At 53.0% G+C, this 21,101-nt stretch overlaps 3 protein-coding genes across 4 annotated transcripts; 1 reads left to right on the top strand and 2 right to left on the bottom strand.

Moving 5' to 3' along the window:
- Positions 1-7,864: 7,864 nt before the first annotated feature.
- Positions 7,865-12,417, top strand: C1QTNF4 (C1q and TNF related 4). Its single transcript, XM_055547110.1, has 2 exons — positions 7,865-7,976; positions 11,305-12,417. Exon 2 carries the CDS (start codon positions 11,310-11,312, stop codon positions 12,285-12,287), a length of 978 nt encoding a protein of 325 aa, XP_055403085.1. The 5' UTR covers positions 7,865-7,976; positions 11,305-11,309; the 3' UTR covers positions 12,288-12,417.
- Positions 12,418-12,652: 235 nt separating this feature from the next.
- FAM180B (family with sequence similarity 180 member B) lies at positions 12,653-16,138 on the bottom strand. Of its 2 annotated transcripts, XM_055547112.1 has the most exons (3): positions 15,052-16,138; positions 14,191-14,261; positions 12,659-13,984 (listed from the first exon to the last, which is right to left on the bottom strand). In XM_055547112.1, exons 1-3 carry the CDS (start codon positions 15,188-15,190, stop codon positions 13,589-13,591), a joined length of 606 nt encoding a protein of 201 aa, XP_055403087.1. In that variant the 5' UTR covers positions 15,191-16,138; the 3' UTR covers positions 12,659-13,588. The 2 variants fall into 2 exon arrangements, with proteins under 2 accessions (XP_055403088.1, XP_055403087.1); XM_055547113.1 differs by lacking the exon at positions 14,191-14,261 and having other exon boundaries at positions 12,653-13,984; positions 15,052-15,189.
- A 133-nt stretch (positions 16,139-16,271) lies between these two features.
- NDUFS3 (NADH:ubiquinone oxidoreductase core subunit S3) lies at positions 16,272-21,098 on the bottom strand. The gene is made up of 7 exons (XM_055547111.1): positions 20,943-21,098; positions 20,767-20,832; positions 19,548-19,645; positions 19,192-19,341; positions 17,944-18,069; positions 17,711-17,830; positions 16,272-16,521 (listed from the first exon to the last, which is right to left on the bottom strand). Exons 1-7 carry the CDS (start codon positions 21,091-21,093, stop codon positions 16,354-16,356), a joined length of 879 nt encoding a protein of 292 aa, XP_055403086.1. The 5' UTR covers positions 21,094-21,098; the 3' UTR covers positions 16,272-16,353.
- Between the last annotated feature and the right edge of the window lie 3 nt (positions 21,099-21,101).

Here is a 21,101-nt window from a genome sequence, read left to right as displayed (position 1 = left end):
TTCTATGCACAAAAAAAGCAAATGCATATTAAAAAAAAAAATAGAAATGGTAGTATACTGTACACTCTTTATTTCCTTAAAACAATATTTATTTCATAATTCATTAACCTGTTTGATTCATTACTCAAAGATATAGACCCAATGTATACTCAGAAATGGTCATAAAGATCTCTCTCACCTAATAAACTACTACTTTATACATTAGAATTACCAAAAAAGTTATTATAATAACTAACAGTATAGCTATAACACTTGCAGCATGGAGACCTGAACTTAAAGCAATTCTCAACTAAGTCTTGAATACAAAATGCATAGGATTTAACAGATTTTCCAATATATTGCAATGGGTTGGTCCTAAACTCCTCTTCTTGTTTAAGTGGAAACTCAGGGGAACTCTTTCAGGAAAGCATCAGTGGAAAAGTGGAATTCTGGATTAAAAAAAAAAATAAAGTTTTAGGAACTTTGAGTCAGAGGAGAAAAGAGGTCATCTTATTGGGAAAGCAAAGGAGGTAAAATTATTTCTTTCCATGAAACTGTCCTCTCCATTTATAGCAAGGTATGACTTTGAGGGCCAAGTACAGCCGGAGCAGACTTATGGAAAAAGAAGGCTGATGAGTAGTCTAGCCTGTACTGGAGTTCAGATTTTACACGACAGCAACAAAATAAAATTTTCAAACAATACACATGAGGATTTTAGAGCAAAAGACTTAACCAGCATTCATTCAACAAATATTTAATATGGAAGTCATATTCTAGAGTGTATAGATGAAAGATATGTTAGAAATGATAAATGCCACAAATAAACAGAAAATAGCAAGTTGTTTGCCTTTTTTTTTTTTTTTTTTAGGGGTGATAGGATTAGGACTGTGTTATAGACAGTTGTTAGGAAATATTGTCTCATTTGGTGATATTCAAGCTAAGACATAAAGGAGATGAAAGACTCATGTAGAAAGCCAAAAACAAAAAGCCAGCCAAGAGTTGAACAATAATGTTTTAGACAGGGGAGCGAATGTGAGGGAGAGAAACGGCACATGCAGAATGCAGCTGCTATAATCCATGACTTGTGGAGGCGATGCACAAAGCATCTTTGAAAGACCAGGTGACCACAGCTTGGCCAAACTTTATTTCAGCTACATACTGATTGCCTCAAAACAAACGTACCCCTTGTTTTTTCCACTTAACAGTAAATCTTAGAGATTATTTCATATCAGTATGCAAAATGAGTCCTCATTCTTCTATAAACAGAGTTATTAGTATTCTATGTCTCAGAATTTATTGGATGGGTCCTCTATTGTTATTGCAAACAATGCTGCAGTGAATAACATGTCATTTCAGATGTGGGTATATATCAGAATAACAGCTTTTCAGGAAATAGAATCAAAGAGTTGAAGGGCATGCATATTTTAAAATTCGGTAGATAATGTCCAATTATCCAGCGGTACTGGTTGACCATCCCACTAAAAGGGTATGAATGTTTCTCTACCTCCTCACCAACAGAATATGTTATAAACCTATTGATCTTAGATAACGTGAGAGGTAAAAAAAGGATGGCATCTTATTCTGAGTTACTTGTATTTTCTTTTTTATTAACTGTTTGTACCCTTTACCCACTTTCCTACTGAGTTGTCTTTTCTTAGAGCTCTTATATATTAAAGAAATTTGCTCTTTGTGCTATGAATTACAAATATATTTTCCAGTTTGTAGTTTGTCTTGACTTTGCTTCTGGCAGTTTGCTATGTTAATATGTTTTCCTTTTAAGCTGTAGTAAAAAGCTTAAATTTTTTTTTAATGAATCCTGGGTTTTATGTCATACTTCAAACTTGGCTGAGCACGCACACATGTATGTATATATGATGTATGGGTCCAACTTAGAGCTTTCGAGGTGGCCACCTGGTCGTTGCCCCACAGTTTATTAAATCATGTGTCTTCTCTAAACTCCCACTTTTATAATATGTATTTGTCTTCCAATACATATACATATGTATTTATAATATATAATATATGTATAATATATATAATATATAATATAAATATGTATTTATAATATGTATTCCAATATTTATTTGGAAAATTTGAAAGAAATTAAAGTTTTTCTTGATATTTTAAATTACTTTTCAAATGAAAGGACTAAATATTCATTGTAGAAAATTTGGGAGATAGAAAACATTTTACAGAGTAAAATGTCCCTGAACCCACCATAAATAACTATTTTGGTGTTCATCCAGTCAATTGCTGCATAGTTATATTCTCTACCTAATTGATGCACTATGTAAGTACCCACCGCCCCAATTTTCCAGCCCCCAAAGGTAGTGTGATCTCAGTGCCCAAAGTGGAACCAGTCGTCGTCTGACCCAGGCTGAACTCTTCCCTTCCTGTCCTCCCAGATGCCAGCGAAAGAGGCGGAGTAAACGCTTTTGACTCTTCCAGTTTCTTTACTTGCCCCTCACCTTCTAGTCACCAGGTCCTCCGTGTTTTCCCTCCAGAGACTCACAAGCCCTAAATTATGAAGTCTGCTCAGTGTACATCCACAGAAACCAAGACCTGGGGAGAGGAAATAACTTGTAAAAGTTGGAGTGTTTTAACCTCAAGAAACAGAGAACTCTGCTCAAAATGGCTCCACCGTCTTCCACAGTGAGAGGGCCCTCGGGAGGGTGTGGAGTGACCTGTGCCTCCAATCCCCTCTGCCAACATGGGCCAAGAAGGACCTGAAACAACAGCTCAGATGACGAGTCTGGGTTCGCGGGGAAACTCAATCACTGTACTGCCTCTTCAGTCCGACTGTGACACGTTCTAGTTCCCCCAGCCTTCCAACTATCTAAGGCTGTGCAGTAACTCAAAAGTTTCTGGTTTAAAACGGTCAGTTCTGTCCCTAGTGGATCTGGAAGTGCACTGGGTCAGCCGGGTGGGGCCCACTTGGAGTTCTTTCGCAGTTGCCATCAGACAGTGCCTGGGCCCCGAGTCATCTTGGAGGCTTCCGGACTCATACCGCAAACAGCGGATGCTGGAACCTCAGCTGGGGTCAGGCCCAGCTTCACAGGGTGCCTTATACCACTGCACAGAGTCCCACATGTGGTCTCTATGCTTGGTGTAAGGCGGTTCTCACCTCCTCAATTCTTAATTTTTGAACAAAAAGCCCTGTCTTTGCATTTTGCCCTGGACCCTGCAAATTAGATAACTGGTCCTGCCTCGGGCTGCTGGCCACCACATCTACACACAGCCTTTCCATGCGGCCTGGGCTTTCTCACATCATGACGGCTGGATTCCAAGTGTGAATTTCAAGAGAGCGAGCACCAGACAGAAGCAGCATCACCTTTTACAGGTGAACCCAATCCTCTCTTAGAGGGTGGTGGCATGGTCCCAGTGTAAGAAGAGCAGGGTGGGAGTCACAGCTGTCTTTGGAAAATGCAATTTGCCACGTCTAGTCAGGAGCAGGCCTTGACCTCCCCATCTGCAGAAGGACCTAGGGATCTGCTTTTGGCAAAAGGGCCAACGGAGAGTTAGGAACTTGCTCCTCACAGCCACTCCCAACTTCCCCCATTCCCGGCTGTTTACCAAGTGCTCAGAGGGATTGGAACCAGGCGCCATGGGGCCAGGAGCCCAGCCCAGGCGCTCTGAACGTCTGCTCCCCCCGGAAGGCTGAAATCTCCCGGGGAGGCAGGGACTCAGTGCCCTGACATCTGTTTCTCCTGCCAGCTTCTCTGCTTGGCTAATGATCCCTCCCATTTCATTTCTCCCCGGGGCTTGTTGTTGCCTTTCTCATTAGCTTCCCCTCAACTCCCAGCAAGGTCCCTTGACTCTGAGCTCTGCTAATTCCCCTGTAATCCATCGGCAAACCAAGAAGCTAATTAAATTGTGAGCTTGTGTGCCTGTGTGCCCTCTGTCTCTGCAACTCTTCTCAGTCTCTCTTCCATCTGTTTCTTCCCTTTCTTTTCTTTTCTTACTAACCCTGTATAGTTCAGATTGGACACTTTGATTAGATTCTTATAGATCTCCCTGCCTCTTCTGTCTCCTGCCTTTTACTCTGTGGCTGGAATAATCTTAAAATACTGCTCTGGGCACTCCTCCCTCCTGCTGCAGGTTGAACCGAGCTCCTTAGCTCAGCATTTAAGGCCCATACACCTTAGCTGCCACGTCTCCTTCACAAACCCTTCCCCCTTCAACTAGCCACACACTGGTGCATGTATGCTACTTCCATGCCTTTGCTCAAACTTTTAACTTAAACTGGATCCCACTCCCTTACTCCTCTATCAGCACTATGTAAAATCCTCACCATCATTTAGAAATAACTTCTCTGACACTGCCCTGATTCCCCCAGGAGGAATTTCTGCACCTCTCTCCTGGTGCTGATCTCTTTTTACCTATTGTGGTTCTTTATACCCAAATCCCGCCGCTCTCCCTAAATGATCAGCTCCTTGAGAGCAGAATCTCTACATCCTATTCATCTCAGCTTCCTCCTGAGTACCCTATTTAACACTGTTTCAGAAAATCTCATTGTTGTCTCCTGGCCCAATGTGGCAACTGGAGCTCCAGCCTTCATGCATACATTCCAGGAAAAGGGAAGAGGGAGGGCAAAAAGAGTGGGCCTAGTCAGTCCCTTTAAACCACTTTCTCTCCTAATAATTTTTGTTGTTGTTGTTTTGGCCAAGCCATAAGGCATGGGGGAATCTTAGTTCCCCCACTGGGTATCGAATCCATACCCCCTTGCAGTGGAAGCTCACAGTCTTAACCACTGGACCACCAGGGAAGTCCTTCCTGATAATTTCTGCTTACATCTCACTGACAAGGCCTAGCTGCAGGAGACACTGGGTACATTGCCTCCCTTCAAACTCCAGGGCTCATTCCTCATTTTACAGATGAAAAAGTAAGGCCCAGAGAGGATCAAAGAATTAGGCTACAGAGGATAGTGGTCAAGGACTGGGTTTTGGAGCTAGATCGACCTGAGTTTGAATCCTTTCTGTGCATTAACTTTTTTACTCTTCCTTTGTAAAATTGGGTTTGTGACATCTACTTCAGAGGATGTTAAGAAATTAAAAGAGGACTTCCCCGGCAATCCAGTGGTTAAGACTCTGTGCTTCCATTGCAGGGGATGGGTTTCATTCCTGGTCAGGGAACTAAGATCCCACATCCCTCACAGCACAGCCATAAATAAATAGGAATTAAATAAGACAATGGGTGAAATGAAAAAGCACGTACCACAGTTATGGTTCATTGTCTATTTGAGATCCCCCAAAAGTTGACCCTGAGAGGTTTGGATACAAGTAGTTTATTTGGGGGAGAAGGCAATGGCACCCCACTCCAGTACTCTTGCCTGGAAAAACCCATGGATGGAGGAGCCTGGTAGGCTGCAGTCCATGGGGTCGCTAGGAGTCGGACACGACTGAGCAACTTCACATTCACTTTTCACTTTCATGAATTGGAGAAGGAAATGGCAACCCACTCCAGTGTTCTTGCCTGGAGAATCCCAGGGACAGGGGAGCCTGGTGGGCTGCCGTCTATGGGGTTGCACAGAGTCGGACACGACTGAAGTGACTTAGCAGCAGCAGTTTATTTAGGAGGTGATCCCAGAGCAGGGTGAGCAAGTGGGGAAGTGAGGCAAGAGAGGAAAGCAAGCAAAGCCTACAGGGATAAGCAGGTTTTCCCCATGGACAACTTTGGTCCGTTCTGCTGGAGTCTGAGACTGGAACACGCCTGGGAATTGAGGATTGTCCTGCTTTCAGGGGGACTGAAAGCTAGAGGATTTATTCACTTAACTCTGGACCCTCCTTGTTGAGGGTTACCCTGGAGGTGTTTATTTTCCACTTGCAGCCTGCCCCACCCTTGCCTCCATAGCTGGGAATGCCTCAGGAGAGACACAGCAAGCTCAGGAGCTGCCGGCAGGTGACCTCCACGTAGACCTGGGGGCTTGAGAGGGGGCGCAGGTAGCATGTGCAAGACGCAGTGAAAGGAGCTTGCTATAAAAATTATTACTGTTGCTCCAACTTGTTCCAGGACAGAGCTGGAGCAGGCAGGAGCTACAACTGAGCCCTGGGGCTGTCTGCTCTGAACCCTGCTGCCCCCTCCGGGGCGCCCCCACCCCCAGAAGCCCACTAGCACATGGCACCCTCCTCCTCAGTATCTCCTTGACAGTGGCCCAATCCCATCCTTTGACGCAAACCCTGCTGCCATCTGCCTCAGCCGCCTGTCTCCACTCCCCAGCCTGACTGCTCTGGTTGAACGTTTTTGGGGACCCAGGGAGTGTCAAATGGCTTTCAGCCTGAGACAGAGCCCCACTGGGCTTAGCTGTTCTGCCTCTAGAGTCCTGCCTTCTTCCCAGTCCTCCCACCGTCGGAATCACACCTTCAAAGCGCACCTTCATGATGGCAACCTCAACCTCCTGGTTCAGAAGAGGCATTGATGCCCTAAGAACGGTTGTGGCTGCCCCAGATCGGCTTCCGGTCTTCCCCAGCCCGCCTAAGCCTCTCCCCACACCCCTCCTAGACCTTTACAGGCTGGTGAGGTGACAAAGGATGGTCCAGAAGGGCTAGACAGGGGCTTCATCCTGTGTTCCCCCGAATACCCTGTGCCCAGCCAGAAATGCCTCCATCCATTCCTTTCTGTTCAGGTACATATCCATTCACTTCATCTTTCCCTCAACACCTGAAGAATATTTAATGAGTTCATCACTGTCAACACCTTCATGAGGACTAACCCATGTTAGATTAATGGGGTCGTGTAGGTTCTGAGAGTTGCAGGAGAGCTCCAGAGCGCAGGGGGTCACAGAGGGGCTGGGGCAGAGCCAGGACTAGAACTTGGGCCTCCTGAGTCCGAGGGCTCCTGCTTCTGGCAGCTGGGAGTGGGGCTCTTCACGACCATCCATTCAGCCAGTGCATACCCAGCACAGCCTTCAGGAGAGGACTGCAGCCTCCCAGAGGTGTGGTCAGAGTCCAGGGTGGAAGCTGTGGAAGGGCCCCGGTGAGTGCCGCGGTGGGACGGCAGCTGCTCCCAGCCCGGGGGTCCTGCTGAGTCCTGCCTACCCGGGCCCAGCTAGGCCGGGTGTCAGTGTCCCTCTGCACACAGGCCCCTTGAGGCCTCCCATCGCCTTTCTCAACCCCTTCCCTCCTTGCAGATGCTGTGAACGCAGCCTTTCCGCCACAAGGCAATTCTGCAAGGACACCCCTCCTGCGTCGCCCCCCCCTCCCCGGGGACGTCCCCCGGGCTGACTCTCTGATGCCTGGGAGTTTGGTCTTCCTCCTTCCTTCCTAACCAACCATGGCCTTTTCCGATTTGGAGGGGAGGAAGAAAACGCGGTCACTGTAAGCCCCTCCTTTCCTGGCAGCACTGACCCATTTATCCTTCTCTTCTCGCAGACCCTCCCCTCCCCTGAGCCTGGACATCTGTCCCCACCGAACTCGCTCTCCCCTTCCGCTGCCCTTGCAGCCCCGAGGCTAGTCCAGTCTCCGCGCCCCACTCCAGCCCCCTCTCCTCCAACCAGGGAGGAGTCTGGGTCTCTAGACAGCCCCGAGCCACCCCGGGACTGGGGGCGGGGGTGGGGGGGGGGGTGCTGGGGGGGGGGGGTCGGCCTCTGCCTCAGTTTCCCCATCTGCTAACTTGGATTCCTGATGCCTGCTCTGCACACCCAGAGGCTGAAGCCCGAGGGAGGTCACGGAGGAGGACGAGGCCGGCACTCGCGCGGCCCGCGCGGGGGCCTCTGTGCGGTGCCCCTGGGCCCCGGCGCTAGGCGCGCCCCTCCCTCTCTCCCCCTGCCCGCCTCTCCCCGCACGGGCCCGGCGGCTCGCTCTTCAGCAGTCCTTTCCCTCGCCGCCCCGCGCCCACCCACCCCGGGGTCCCCGCGCCCCGCCCGCCCCCGGCACCGCCGCCCCCGCCAGGCCCGGCCCCGCCGCAGCGCGGGCGGCCAGTGCGCAGCCCGGCGCCCGCCCGCAGCCCGGAGCCGGATCGCGGGCGCGGAGCGAACCCGACCGACCGCCGCCCCCAGCCAGGTGAGGGCTGCTCTGGGGCGCGGGGAGCCAGGCTTTCTTCTTGACGGGAAGCGGGGGCCGGGAATTGAATCCTTTTTTTTTTTTTTTCCCCCCTGAAAGGAGGATCTGGGAGCTTCTTCCATGAAAGAGGCTCAAGGGCTTTTCATCCGAAAGGATGGATGAAGGAAGGTCTGGGGGAGAGAGGGTCTAAGGTACCATTTTCTGAGGGATTTTTTTTTTTCCTTTTTTTAATGAGAAAGGATTAATTGGCTTCTTCCGTGAAAGGGGGACTCATCTTCTTGGGAGCCCGAGGGGCTTTCAAGGTAGGTGGAGAGGGCGCTTTGGGCAGAGCTTGAGGGAGGGGGTGACTGGGGAGTGGGGTTCGCTGGGAGGGTCTCTGGAATCCCCTTAGCCTGGCATGGCTGCACCTCCACGGTCGGTCCCGGGGCTCTGTCCAGCGCACCGTGTCCTAGATTTTTTTTCTCTTTGAAGATGATTGTTTTGAGCCTCACCTGCACGAAGCCAGGAACAGCTATTTCCTTCCCTGGAGCTGTGACGCCCACCCGACACCCTCTCACCTCTGACCTGCTCTGGGAAGGGGGCTTAGGGAAGGATGGGGACCTAGGGATCAGAGAAATGGGCAGTGCCGGGTACCAAACACACAGGAAGACCCTCTGGCACTGGCAGGGTGCACCAGGCGCAGCAGGGAGATTACCAAGGATCCAGTGGGTGGATGCTCCCGGGGCAAGACCTGCTAGGAGAGCCACACAGGAAGAGTTGCGATGCTCCCATATTCCCAGGAGACAAAAACGTTAGTTTTCTGGGTTGGTTTTGCTTTCTTCCCCCTTCGCCCTAGATCCCAAGACTCAGTCCACCTCTCTCCCCTCCTGTTTTTGCAAAAAGGGAAACTGAGGCAGATAACAGGTTGGCTGGACATGTCTACGTTTAGAAAGGAAAGGTGGTGGAGAGGAAAGCACACTGAATTTGGAGCCAAAAGACCTCCATTCAAGGCTTGCCTCAGGGCTCCATGGGTGACCTTGGGCCAAAACGCTTCCCCTGGTTGGACCTCAGCTTTCTCCCCTGTAAAATGGGAGAGGGCCCACCCATCTTGCAGGTTAGCTGTGACACCCAGATGGGTGAAAGAAGTGCCCTGGGAAAGGGACTGTGATGAATACTGTGAGATGCAATCTTCACTGCTGCAGGGACCCCCCACTCCCCCCACCGCTGCCCTCAACAAGCGACTGGCTAGCCCAAGTGGCACCTTTGTAAGAATGAGAAAATGTACTGTCTCTGGAAGGAGAGTGTTCAGCTGGGCTAGGCACTTGGGGGTCTTTCTTATGAGAAGCAGAAAAAGGCACACTTTCCCCAGCTGCAGCAGTTCCACACAGTTGGGCAAATAGGATGCGGGCCGCACTCCAGTGCCCACCTGCCTTCAGGTGAACATCCTTGTTGAGTACAGCGCATCTGGACGCCTGCTCCTGGCACTCCTTCTTGGCAGGCCCCCAGCACCTCTAAGCAACACAAAGGTACACACACTGCCAGGGCATTTCCTGTAGAAGCCCACATCCTAGGCTGTTGCCAGCTCATTTTCTTTCCCGCTTTGCCTCCACTTCAGGGCTTCAGGGAATTCAGTCCCCAAAGCCTGTGCCCTACTAGGAAGCATTATGGAGGAAGCATCTCCCTATCTTCCAAGAGACAATCCTCTGAATCAAGTAGTGCCTTCACCTAGCTTCCAGGGGTAAGGGTTACTGAACTCTAACCCCTTATGTCAAGAACTTGATCATCAACTATACTCCAATATAATTTTTAAAAATTAGATTAAAAAAAAAAACACTTGATCAGATCAGTTTTCCCCCAAAATCAACTGCACTGCCATCCAACAGAGGTACTCACACCTGCTATCTCAGAGCATCCTCAGTAAGCTTGTTAGGTGGATATCCTCCCCCAGTTTATACAGAAGGGGCCATGCCCGGAGACATTTGGGAACTTGCCTAAGGTTTCACAGCATGTAGAGGAGCAGCGCCAGGACCTGAGCCCAGGTTTAGCTGCCAGTCTTGTACACCCCACTGCTCCTACTGAGGAACCGAGCTGCTGACCTCACAGACCTGGCGAAGCCCGCTGGAACCGCTCTCCCACTGTATCCTTAGCAGCCCCTGGCTCTCTCTTTCCCCTCAGGGACCAACCCCCAAGCCCAGAGGAAAGAGTCCCTTTTTCTTCTTACTCTGATTTTGTGGAGGGAGGGAACTACCTCAAAACCCAACTGTCCTGACCTCTTCAGCCCAAGAAGGGCCCCTGGTGATTCTGGAGGTCCAGTGTGGGAGCTGACCCTTGACTGGGTCAGAGGCCAGGAAAGGGGTCAGTTCAGTTCAGTTCAGTCGCTCAGTCGTGTCCGACTCTTTGCGACCCCATGGACTGCAGCACGCCAGGCCTCCTTGTCCATCACCAACTCCCGGAGCTTACTCAAACTCATATACATTGAGTCGGTGATGCCATCCAACCATCTCATCCTCTGTCGTCCCCTTCTCCTCCTGCCTTCAATCCTTCCCAGCATCAGGGTCTTTTCCAATGAGTCAGGTCAGGGAGCAGCTATTTCCTGCCAAGATGGAGGTTTAAACAGCAGCCATCAAGGAGGATGCCAGTACAGACAGCCGGTGCCTGAGTGAGGGGCATGCTAAGGGCCATGGAACAGACCAGGAAAATGTAGCCAATTGGAAGCTGAAGATAACCCCGGGGCGTCCTGACCACCTTCTGTGTTTCCAGGGCTCCTGGGTGTCAAGGAGGAGGGCATGTGGCAAGCGCAGCAGACAGGGCATTAGGACCCTTGAACCTGAGCATTTCCACTGGTATCTGTCTGCAAAATTTCACACAAAGGGGTTTGGTTACAAAAAGAAAAAGAAAAAAAAAGTCACTGATCTGATTGTTCACAAACTGTGGTCCCTGGACGAGCAGCATCTCTGCATTACCTGGGAACCTGTGAGCAATGGAAATTCTCAGGCCTCATCCTAGACAAGTGGAGAAGGAAATGGCAACCCACTCCAGTATTCTTGCCTGGAGAATCCAATGAACAGAGGAGCCTGGTGGGCTACTGTTCATGGGGTCACAAAGAGACGGACAGACTAAGCACAGCACATCCCAGGCGAGGCAGGGGTGCTGGCCAACAATGTGTTTTAACAGGCCCTCCAGGTGACACCGAGGCCCGCTTAACTTTTGAGAACCTCTGAGCCAGTCTCGGTGTGTAGAAAACCAGAAGTCCGATTTGTGGGCCAAGGCGGGGTTGTGTAGGGGGACCCGGCCCCTGGCCGCCCCGCCAAAACCCTCATCTCCCTCCCTCTCGTGCCTCCCGTCCCAGGCGCCATGCTGCTGCTGCTGCTGGGCCTGCTGAGCCCGGCGGCCTACGGGGCTCCGGGCCCGGCCCCGGGGTCCGCGGAGCTGCGCTCGGCCTTCTCTGCGGCGCGCACCACCCCGCTGGAGGGCACGTCGGAGATGGCGGTGACCTTCGACAAGGTGTACGTAAACGTCGGGGGCGACTTCGACCCGGCCACCGGCCAGTTCCGCTGCCGCGTGCCGGGCGCCTACTTCTTCTCCTTCACGGCGGGCAAGGCGCCGCACAAGAGCCTGTCCGTGATGCTGGTGCGCAACCGCGACGAGGTGCAGGCGCTGGCCTTCGACGAGCAGCGGCGGCCGGGCACGCGCCGCGCCGCCAGCCAGAGCGCCATGCTGCAGCTCGACTACGGCGACTCGGTGTGGCTGCGGCTGCACGGCGCCCCGCGCTACGCGCTGGGCGCGCCGGGCGCCACCTTCAGCGGCTACCTGGTGTACGCCGACGCCGACGCGCCCGCGCGCGGGGGCCCGCCCGCGCCCGCGGAGCCGCGCTCGGCCTTCTCGGCGGCGCGCACGCGCAGCCTGGTGGGCTCGGACGCGGGCCCCGGGCCGCGCCACCGGCCGCTGGCCTTCGACACCGAGCTGGTCAACATCGGCGGCGACTTCGACGCAGCGGCCGGCGTGTTCCGCTGCCGCCTGCCCGGCGCCTACTTCTTCTCCTTCACGCTGGGCAAGCTGCCGCGCAAGACGCTGTCGGTGAAGCTGATGAAGAACCGCGACGAGGTGCAGGCCATGATCTACGACGACGGCGCGTCGCGGCGCCGCGAGATGCAGAGCCAGAGCGTGATGCTGGCGCTGCGGCGTGGCGACGCCGTCTGGCTGCTCAGCCACGACCGCGACGGCTACGGCGCCTACAGCAACCACGGCAAGTACATCACCTTCTCCGGCTTCCTGGTGTACCCCGACCTCCCGCCCGCCGGCCCACCGGGCCTTGGGCCGCCCGAGCTCTGAACCCCAACCCGGAGAGCCGCTCGGGGTGGGGTGGGGTGGGGTCGGGTCGGGGGCGTGCATGCCGAGGCCGGACCCGCGGCCCGAACGCCCCGCCGGCGCGAGCATGACGGCCCGCCGAGCGTGGCGGACTCTGCCAATAAAGTGGGCCTGTGCCGGCTCCTGTCTGCCGGGGTCCTGCGCTTTGTCCTCACTGCGACGCTGTTGTCTTGGGGCGGGGCGGGAGAAGAGGGACCACCCCGGTGGGGGGTCGGCAGGCCGAGGGCAGGATTCTCCCTGGGCGAGCGAGGAGGTGAGAATTTGATTGGACCCTTCTTGTCTAACTCCGCGTGGGTCTCCCCTCCATGTCCGTCTCCAGTCGGTCCCTGTAGTCCTTCCCCGTTGAACTCCGATGTGATTTTTAGGGCCCATCTAGTTCCTTTTTTGTGGCAAGGGACAACACCCCGCGGCCTCACTGGGTGTATGGGGTTCAAGGAAACGGTACATTCTGGCTCCCGGAACGGGCGGTGGTGAATGGGAAAGGCAGCTGGTATCTGGTTGCCCTGATTCCTGCCTTCCCAGGATGGGGAGGGGGGTTTGCTCAGAGTCGCGGTTAACAAACTTATCTGACACAGAACGACACAGGGCTCCAGGAGGCCAGAACAGAACATTTTATGGGATGAGCTACACAGGATCAGAAACACTCCAGCCAGCCTCAATCTCCTTCCAATCTCACCCCCTTCTCTGAGCCTTGTTGAGATGGACCAAAACAACATTTCTCACTTCCCTGCCCCCCAAGAGATAATGTTCCTCCACCTGCTTCCCCTCATTCTTCCAATAGACTGAACTAAAAATGTCCAGTCTATTCTCCTAGCCCAGATGGGATACTTGGGCAACTTAGGGACCCCCAGAGCCTCGGTTGGGTTTAAAAGAGGTATCGACATAAGACTGGGCACTGGGCACTGGGCACTTAGAAGTTACCTGGGCTGCCGGGGTAGGAGTTGGAGGGTCTGACCTGGCCTTACTTGGGAGCTTCCTTTTCAGCATCTCTTAAACACACTTTTCAAACACACACACACACACACACACTGCCTGCAAGTCCTGCCCTTAGGTCTGTGCCTGCCGGTCTGGGACCCAGAACCTGGGCCCGAGAAAGAAGATAGGGGAGGGGTAGACTGGGGTCCGGTTATACAAGGCAAGCCCAGAGACCCGAACACAGTGGGAAGAACCCGGTGCCAGATGGAAGCCCCTGCCTAAGGTGGGTCTGGCTCAGGTTGGGGATGGGGGGAGAGGAGGAAGGAAGGATGGCAAGCAAAAGGGGAGGGTTAGGGGAAGGAGTCAACGATGGAGGCCCAGGGCCCTAGAGAAGGGGGCTGGCCCTGGGGGCAGAAGCCCTTGCACAGGTCCCAGAGTGTTTCCTGTGCCAGGAGGGTGAAGACCTGGAACCAGCGGCCTCTCTCCTCGGCCTCGCTAGCCACATGGAGCCGGTAGACACAGGACACGCCTGTGAGGAGCAGATGTTCAAAGTCCCAAGGGCCAAGAGGAGGTCCCTTCCGCAGGTCCTGGAGCTGCTGCAGCCGCTGCTCAGCGCCCTCCAAGTCCCTGGGCACCTGGTGCTGCAGGAGGAGCCTGAGCCGGCGACCTGGACGTGTGGATGCCAGTTCCTCGTCCTGGAGGTGCAGCTGTCCCACGATATCCAGCTCCAGCCCCGCCCAGAGCAGCTGCAAGGGGAGCCACGTAAGGGGCAGGCTGGGGCCTAGGGAGCAGGTCAGCGAGCAGTAGTGCGCCGGGGGCCCCAAGCAGGCAGTAGGACCCATGCTGGGTTGCCCCTCCCCCAGCAGCCCCAGCTTGAGGCATCCCCCTTCCCGACCCTGAGCTCGGGGACCACTGGTACTCCCACCCCCACGTCCCAGGCTGGAGGAAAGACCTCGAACATCACTTCCGGGGCCTCTGGCTCCTTCGGGCCACCTCCCACGCTGGTGCTGTCCATGGGCTGCCCTGGGGCAGCAGAGAGGAGTCAGGGCCCTGCCAAGCTCTACCCTGAACACCCCAGCATCCCCAGAGTGCCCCTGAGCTGCCTGGTAGGGGTGCCCAGTTCTTCCAACTACAAAAGAAGAGGAATGCCACCCCATGTCCACCTCCCCCTACACACATGCACATAGACATTCACTCTCCCAGGCATCATCCCAAACCCAGATACCATCTCGGCAAATGTCCATGACTCCTCCTCGAACTTCTACAGTTCCCCTGGCCAAGAGCTCCAGCCCAACGAGTCACAAGACACTTCACTTCCCATTACCCCTCCCTATCATCATCTGGGGACAGCGTGACCTGAAACAGTGCCAGTGACCCTCCCCAAAGGCGAAGACTCCTTTGAGAAGGACCTAGTCCTTTCCTGCTCCTCAGTAAGGGACTGTGTGCAAGACAGGAGGCCAGGCAAAGCAGGATGCCTGCCGCAGCTTCCGCATCTCTCTGCGGTGCTGCCTAACCCTTGGAATGTCTGCCCTAAGCCCAGGGCAGTTCAGGAGGTCCTGCTTTGCACATCAGCCGGAAGAAGCCCAAGGCCCGTTGAGAGCACCGAGGGCGAACCACCCTCACTTCACCTGGACCTTTCTGGTTCTGAGTGAGGCCCACATCATTCCGTCCCCCACTCCGCAGCACAGGGCAGCCTGGCAGCTATCACACCCACAGTTCCTAAGCCCTGCTGGACTCAGAGAGGACCAAGTGTGACTGCTGTCAGCCAGCAGCCTTCCTTAGCTCCCTCCACCCCACCCTAAGGCCCGGGTACCTGCATGGTGGTAGGTTGTAGTCACCCCGGGGAGGAGGCAAATGGCTACCGTCAGCCAAGCCAGGAACTGCATTGTCCCGGCCATGCCCCACCAGGCCCTCTGAGTCTTGTTCTTCGCGGTGTCTCTCTGCACCTCCATCTGCCTGGCACACACTGGGGCTCCAACTTTCCACTAGGCTGCTCCAGCTGCTCCCTGCGTTGCGTGTCGGTCTTCAGAGCTCAACAGGGAGGGGCTGGCTCTGGCTTCCTAGGGGCTCTTTCCATCCCAGAGAAATGTGGAATCTGGTTGTTGGCAGTAGAAGCCTGGCTCCCAGCTTGTCAGGCCCTAAGCCTATTCCTGCCCAGATGGGCGGGATGCTTAGTTAATAGAAAAAGGCATTTGGTAGCAAACAGCTCAGGCTTGGCCCTCCCAAAGAGGTAGGCAAGACCCCAGGCAGTAAGACTGCCTTACTATCTGTCCTCACCCCCAAAACACTCTGCAACTGACTCTAGCCTGACACTCAGTCTGGCCCAGTACAGCCTGGCCCAGCCTCCAGGAAGCCCCTCAGTAGCCAAGAACAGCAGCCACAAAGCCTGATCTTCCAGCTGCTGGTGGGCTGGCTGAGTGGCCCCTGGACAGGTCGAGAACTCTTCCCCCTCAGGCACTCAGCCGCTGGCTGAACAGACCCCAGACTGGCTGGAATGGGGAGTACTGTTTCCTGGAGACAGATCAGCAGCTCCTGATTGTCTTTGGCCCGACTGGGACCCTCCTTTGCTTGTTTACAACATTCTCCGCTCAGACCAGAGTCCAGGAAGATTCCCTTAGCCCAGGCCTGATGCGCTGTCAGGGTGCAGGACACAAGGTTCAGAATGGGCTGCAGCTCGTCCTGGTTCTGGGAACCTTGTGGCTTGAACAGGATGAGGGTGGGTGAGGGTTGCCCTATTTTCACAGGCTCTCTGGACCCATCAGCTGCCACGAGATAGTCTGCTGTGACAAAGGGCTTTCTCCAGCAGTGGCCGAGACTCCACCCCACACCCGTCCTAAGCCCTGTGAACTGTGAGAACTTTCCATTTCAGTTCCAGGATCTCTCAGAAGTATATCTAGGCGTGCAAGTTAAGCCCCATCGAAATAGATTCCCGGTTTGGAAGTCTCTCTAAGGGAGTCAGCAAAACCCCTGCCTGCACCTCTCTCCTCTCCTGAGTCCAAGCTTCACTTCTACTTATGGTAAGCACGCAGAAAGTGGTGAGTCTAGTAGGATTTTATTTACAGGACACTCAATTATAGGTAAGGTGCTTTCTAGGATCCACATGCCTTCCCTGAAACTACTTGGCTTCAGGTTTCTTGTCTCCGGCTTCAAGCTTGAGACTCTCGGGGGGCTGGCGATAGGCAGGGAAAACCTCCCATGGGCTGTTCAGATCAAACTTGCGGAACTCTTGAGCCAACTCCACCGGCTCGGCCACCACCCGCTTCACCTCATCGTCATAGCGTAACTGGAGAAGAAAAAGGCAGGCTTGAGCATTGAGGAAAGCCTGTGACAGCCACTAAAGGCCCACTTTCCCAAAGCTTTCCTCAGGCCCCTTACTCCTCTGCCCTGGACTCCTGTCCCAGCCTCTTTTAAGTCTCCATCCTCATCTATGGTACCCATTAGGTCACAACCCAACCACCATCTAAAACGGCCTCTACCTCAAGCTCTGCCATCACCCAGGCAGGCTTCCCAGCCCGTTACCCTACATCCTGTGCTCTGAGCTCTTCTTCCACCAGAACTGACCTTGCCCACCTATCCACATACTCCTTTTGGTGAGACCTTCGTTCTCTGACCAGGGATCAAACCCGGGCCCATGGCAGTGAAAGCATGGAAGCCTAACCACTGGACCGCCAGGGAATTCCCTCCACACACCCTATAAGTTGATGGTAAGCATTTGCCCAGGATGAGGGAGCAAGTCAGTGGCTTAAAAAAATAAACCTAAGCCGACAAGCACTCAAGTTGAGGCCCGGTGGCCTTGGCATTATCACTGCCAAGATGCAAGGTAGTAAACTTGGCACGACTCTTCCTGTTCCTGGAAAATCAGCAGCTGGATAAGGCGAGGACAATCAGCTGCTGCACATGGGACCATGCTGAACATTAAGAAAACAGAAGCATCTGGGCACCGAAGAGAAAAGGCCAGATTGCCACTACCTCAACATTTCTAAAGTTACTTTGCTACGAAACCATGTATGTCTATATACAATAAACCACCTTCCTGCTAGTAAGCTGCAACACGCTGCAGTGGTGAGTGAAGCACTGAATTCAAGGGCTGAAGATTTAGTGTCTTGCCTTCTCAAGAGATCCAGGCAGGGTAAAGAGACACTCCACTTTCAGACCTTGGTGACAAGCTGTGTCCTGAAATCTGCCTCGGTCATTAAAATGACCATTAAAACCATTAAAATAACGGGTGACAACAGCTGAGCATTTACAATACACCAGTTTTAAACAAGTTTTAAAAACACCAATTAGTTTACTACAAATCTACTGTTGTTAAGTACTACTCTTGTTCCCATTTTGCATATAAGAAAACTGGGTCAGAGTGGAGCTTGGATAGAGTGCAGCATCGATGCTCTTAACCTACCACAATCCACTGGCCATAATTCCTGCCCAGCATCCCTACCAGTCCCTCCCTCTCATACTTCCAAGGCTCCTACCTCAACATAGCCAGACAAGGGGAAGTCTTTCCGGAAAGGATGTCCCTCAAAGCCATAGTCTGTTAGGATTCTTCTTAGATCAGGGTGGTTAGCAAAGAAGACTCCAAACATGTCCCAGATCTAGAAGAAAGAGGCGACTGGCCATCACAGAGGTGAGGGCTGCACTGCACCCACTGAACCCAGCCCGATTCGCAGCTGGCCCAGGTGCGGGTCCACCACGTGCGGAAACTCACCTCCCTCTCGTACCAGTTGGCGGCCTTGTACACAGGCACAGAAGACTCAATGGGCGTTAGCTCGTCCGTATAGGTCTTCACACGGATCCGCGAGTTGAAGCGCAGAGAGAGCAGGTTGTAAACGATCTAGGGAGAATGGAGGGAGCTGGAGGACCAAGATGACCACAGGCTGAGGGGTCTGGGACCGAAGTCCTTGAGTGGGACCATAATGAGGGGATAAAGTTCCACCTTGTGAACCTGCCTTCTGTCCTGAAGCTCAAAACCCCAAGATGCTCCAAGACTCACAACTCCTTGCAGACGCCTAAGCAACACTAGCTCAGCCTGTCAGCACGCTTATCTCTGCTCACACTACTGGACGTCTCTCAACTCCTCCCCGCCACCCCACCCTCCGTGGGACTAATACCTGCTCTCCGAATTATCATCAAGAGTCAGCACAAACTCTCTCTCTCCCTTCATAAAAGCCTTCTAGAATGGGCTAAGTGCTCCTCCTGTGTCCTTACAACATCCCATGAATTACGTGATTACAGTAAACTGTAAAAAAATACATATCAATATGTTGAATCTGTTTTGTTTTCATAGGCTTTTCTGGAGTGTAAGTAACGGTCACTGTATCTACTTTGTGGCGGTGGTTTAGTTGCTCGGTCGTGTCTGACCCTTGCGGCCCCGTGGACTGCAGTTTCCCAGGCTCCTCTGTCCGTGGGGTTTCCCAGGCAAGAGCACTGGAGCGGGCTGCTATTCCCTCCCCCAACAGTACACTGTTCTACGTGTCCTTCTCCCTCACTAGAGTGTGGGGGACTTCTGGAGGGCGGCAGGTATCGGGTGTTACTTCTCTTTCGATCCCAGGATCTGGCAAAAAGAGTAGGTGACGAGTAAACAACAACAGCTAAATGTACTGAGAATGTACTGTGTGCTAGCAACCTACCTGAACTATCTCAGTGAATACTCACAACCACCCTGTGAGGTAGGGTGGTTTCACACTTTTTAAAAATACTTATTTCGCACATAAGAAAAACTAAAGCTCAGAAAGACCAAACAAAATGTTTGAAGTCACACGGCTTATTAATGGCAAAGCTACAACTAAAACTCAAGGTCTCCCTGATTTAGAGACCCCGCGTTAACTGCTGTGTTGTATTTGTTTAACCTGAACTGAAACTAAGGCGGCTACGGTTCCCACAGGCAGCTGTCACCCTGAAACTGTTCTGTCCCCTTCCCTCCTTCATGCTCCAAACCTCAAATCTCCTGACTGACCTCAAAACGGTTCTGCCGGGTGGGGATGTCCACCGCCGTCAAGTCAGCCAAGGATTTGAATTGTGCGTTGCTGTGATCCCTGAGGAAAGTCAGCACTGGGATGACCCCATCAGGATGGATACAGATCTCTAACTCATTGAAGCAAGACACCTGACGACACAGAACAGGAGAGGAGAGGGAACAAAGCTACAGACGGAGCAGACAACTTCAGCTGGAATCTCCTGGTTTAAGGCAGAGAGAGAAGACCAAGATGGGATGCAGGAGTCTGCGCTTTGATTCCAGGCTGCCCACTCCCACATGCCCTGAGAACATGGCTCTTTCTTGATCCAAATCCAAACACCAGTAGTGAATATTACCTGAACTTGCTGGACATACTTGGGCAGGATTTCAGCCACATACTCTCCAAAAGCTGAGAGCTGCTTGTGGGCCACATCATTCCGTGGTCTGACAGTGGCTGGAAGGAGAAGGCGTATTTTGAAAAGGAAAGTAGAAGGCAGCAGGCAGCCCTGCAGACTGAGCCTGCTTAGTCTCTTGAGCTTGTGAGGCACGCTGTTCCCCAGTCAGGACTCCCTGTAGAACCCTGAGAAAGGTGAAGATAGAAAGCTCCTCTTCCACGGAACAGGAAGTGATGAAAACTCTGGGGAAATGCTACCTGCACGATCCATAAAGACTCACCTATTATTACAGCTGGGGTGTTTGCTTCTTCTCAAAACTACTCCATAGTTCTTTTCAATGCCTGCAATTCTGCTAAAGCAGCATGGGTCTCAGTTCTCTTACCACACCAGGAGCTCTTTCAGTGTGAGAACTAGAACTTTTATGATTCTCTGTATCTCCTTAACATCTGGCTCATAGTAGGTTCTCAAACTAAGAACTTCAGGGCTGAAAAGTCCTCACAGATTATGTAGTTGAAACCTTTTTTTTTTTTTTTTTTTTTTGGCACAGACCAGGAAACTGAGGCCCAGAAAGGGGGAAATACCAGGTCTCCTGATTCTCAGGCGGCTTATGTTGACTGGAACTTATCTCCATACGCTCATTCGTGCCACACTAAATCACTGGAGCAACTACAAATCATAGGCTGCAGAGTAATTGTTTTCTGCGCCTTTGGCAGCAGGCAGGCCTGCTCTATCACTTACTAGTGCTGTGATCCTGGTCAACCTCTCTGAACTGTTTCCTACTCTACTGTAGAAGAGCATAATACTATCTACCTCCTAAGATTGTTGTGGGAACTATGATCATTCATTAATCGCTTAGCAAGGTGCCTGGCATACAATAAGCACTCAATTAACGTGAGCTACTATTATAATAGGGCTCAGAGGCCCAGAGTTTATGCTTCTCATTTTAAAGAGCTTACAGTTTAATCAGACAGACAGAAATGGACAAGCGGCAACAGGGCCGTAACAGGCCCAAGGACACAAGAAGGACGCGTGCAGTCAGCTCTCCAAGGACAAGCAAAGGCTTGCCGGGAGGACGCAGAGAAGGACGGGCCAGGACAAGGGCAAAGCAAACATCTGACAAAAGGAATGAACACGGCCCCGCCTGCAGTCCCGAGAAGGGCCCGGTCTCGCACATACTCACGGCGCGTGTCGGCCGCAGAGCTTTCCCGCCTCACGGGCAGCAACAGCACCGAGGGTCTCCCGGCCACTGCATGGGAAGACAGAGACACTGAGGCGCAGGATGAGGCCTGAGGGACTCCCTCCGCTGGGCGCGTCGCCGCTCCTGCCCCGGGCCTCAGCCGGCTGCCCACTGGTCACCTCTGGCCGGCGCCGCGGACCCCACGAGCCTCTGCCAACAACCCCGAGCCGCCGCCGCCGCCATGTTTCCCGGATGTACACCAGGCAGCCGAGGCCAGGCCCGTAGGACACGGACCCCCCAAGGGCACGGACCGGAAGCGGAAGTGTGCATCAGACGTT

The sequence above is a fragment of the Bubalus kerabau genome, chromosome 15 (genome assembly GCF_029407905.1).
Source record: "Bubalus kerabau isolate K-KA32 ecotype Philippines breed swamp buffalo chromosome 15, PCC_UOA_SB_1v2, whole genome shotgun sequence".
Lineage (NCBI taxonomy): Eukaryota > Metazoa > Chordata > Mammalia > Artiodactyla > Bovidae > Bubalus > Bubalus kerabau.
This window is presented reverse-complemented; position numbering and strand designations above follow the sequence as displayed.

Coding starts and splice junctions, on each gene's coding strand:
- C1QTNF4 (XM_055547110.1), top strand. CDS start 11,310: ATGCTGCTGCTGCTGCTGGGCCTGCTGAGCCCGGCGGCCTACGGGGCT.
- NDUFS3 (XM_055547111.1), bottom strand. CDS start 21,093: ATGCACACTTCCGCTTCCGGTCCGTGCCCTTGGGGGGTCCGTGTCCTA. Junction 20,833..20,942: donor GTCCGCGGCGCCGGCCAGAG/GTGACCAGTGGG, acceptor CTTCCCATGCAG/TGGCCGGGAGACCCTCGGTG. Junction 16,522..17,710: donor CCTTGTCTGGCTATGTTGAG/GTAGGAGCCTTG, acceptor TTTCTTCTCCAG/TTACGCTATGACGATGAGGT.
- FAM180B (XM_055547112.1), bottom strand. CDS start 15,190: ATGGAGGTGCAGAGAGACACCGCGAAGAACAAGACTCAGAGGGCCTGG. Junction 14,262..15,051: donor TACAACCTACCACCATGCAG/GTACCCGGGCCT, acceptor CTGCTGCCCCAG/GGCAGCCCATGGACAGCACC. Junction 13,985..14,190: donor CCCCGGAAGTGATGTTCGAG/GTCTTTCCTCCA, acceptor CTCCCCTTGCAG/CTGCTCTGGGCGGGGCTGGA.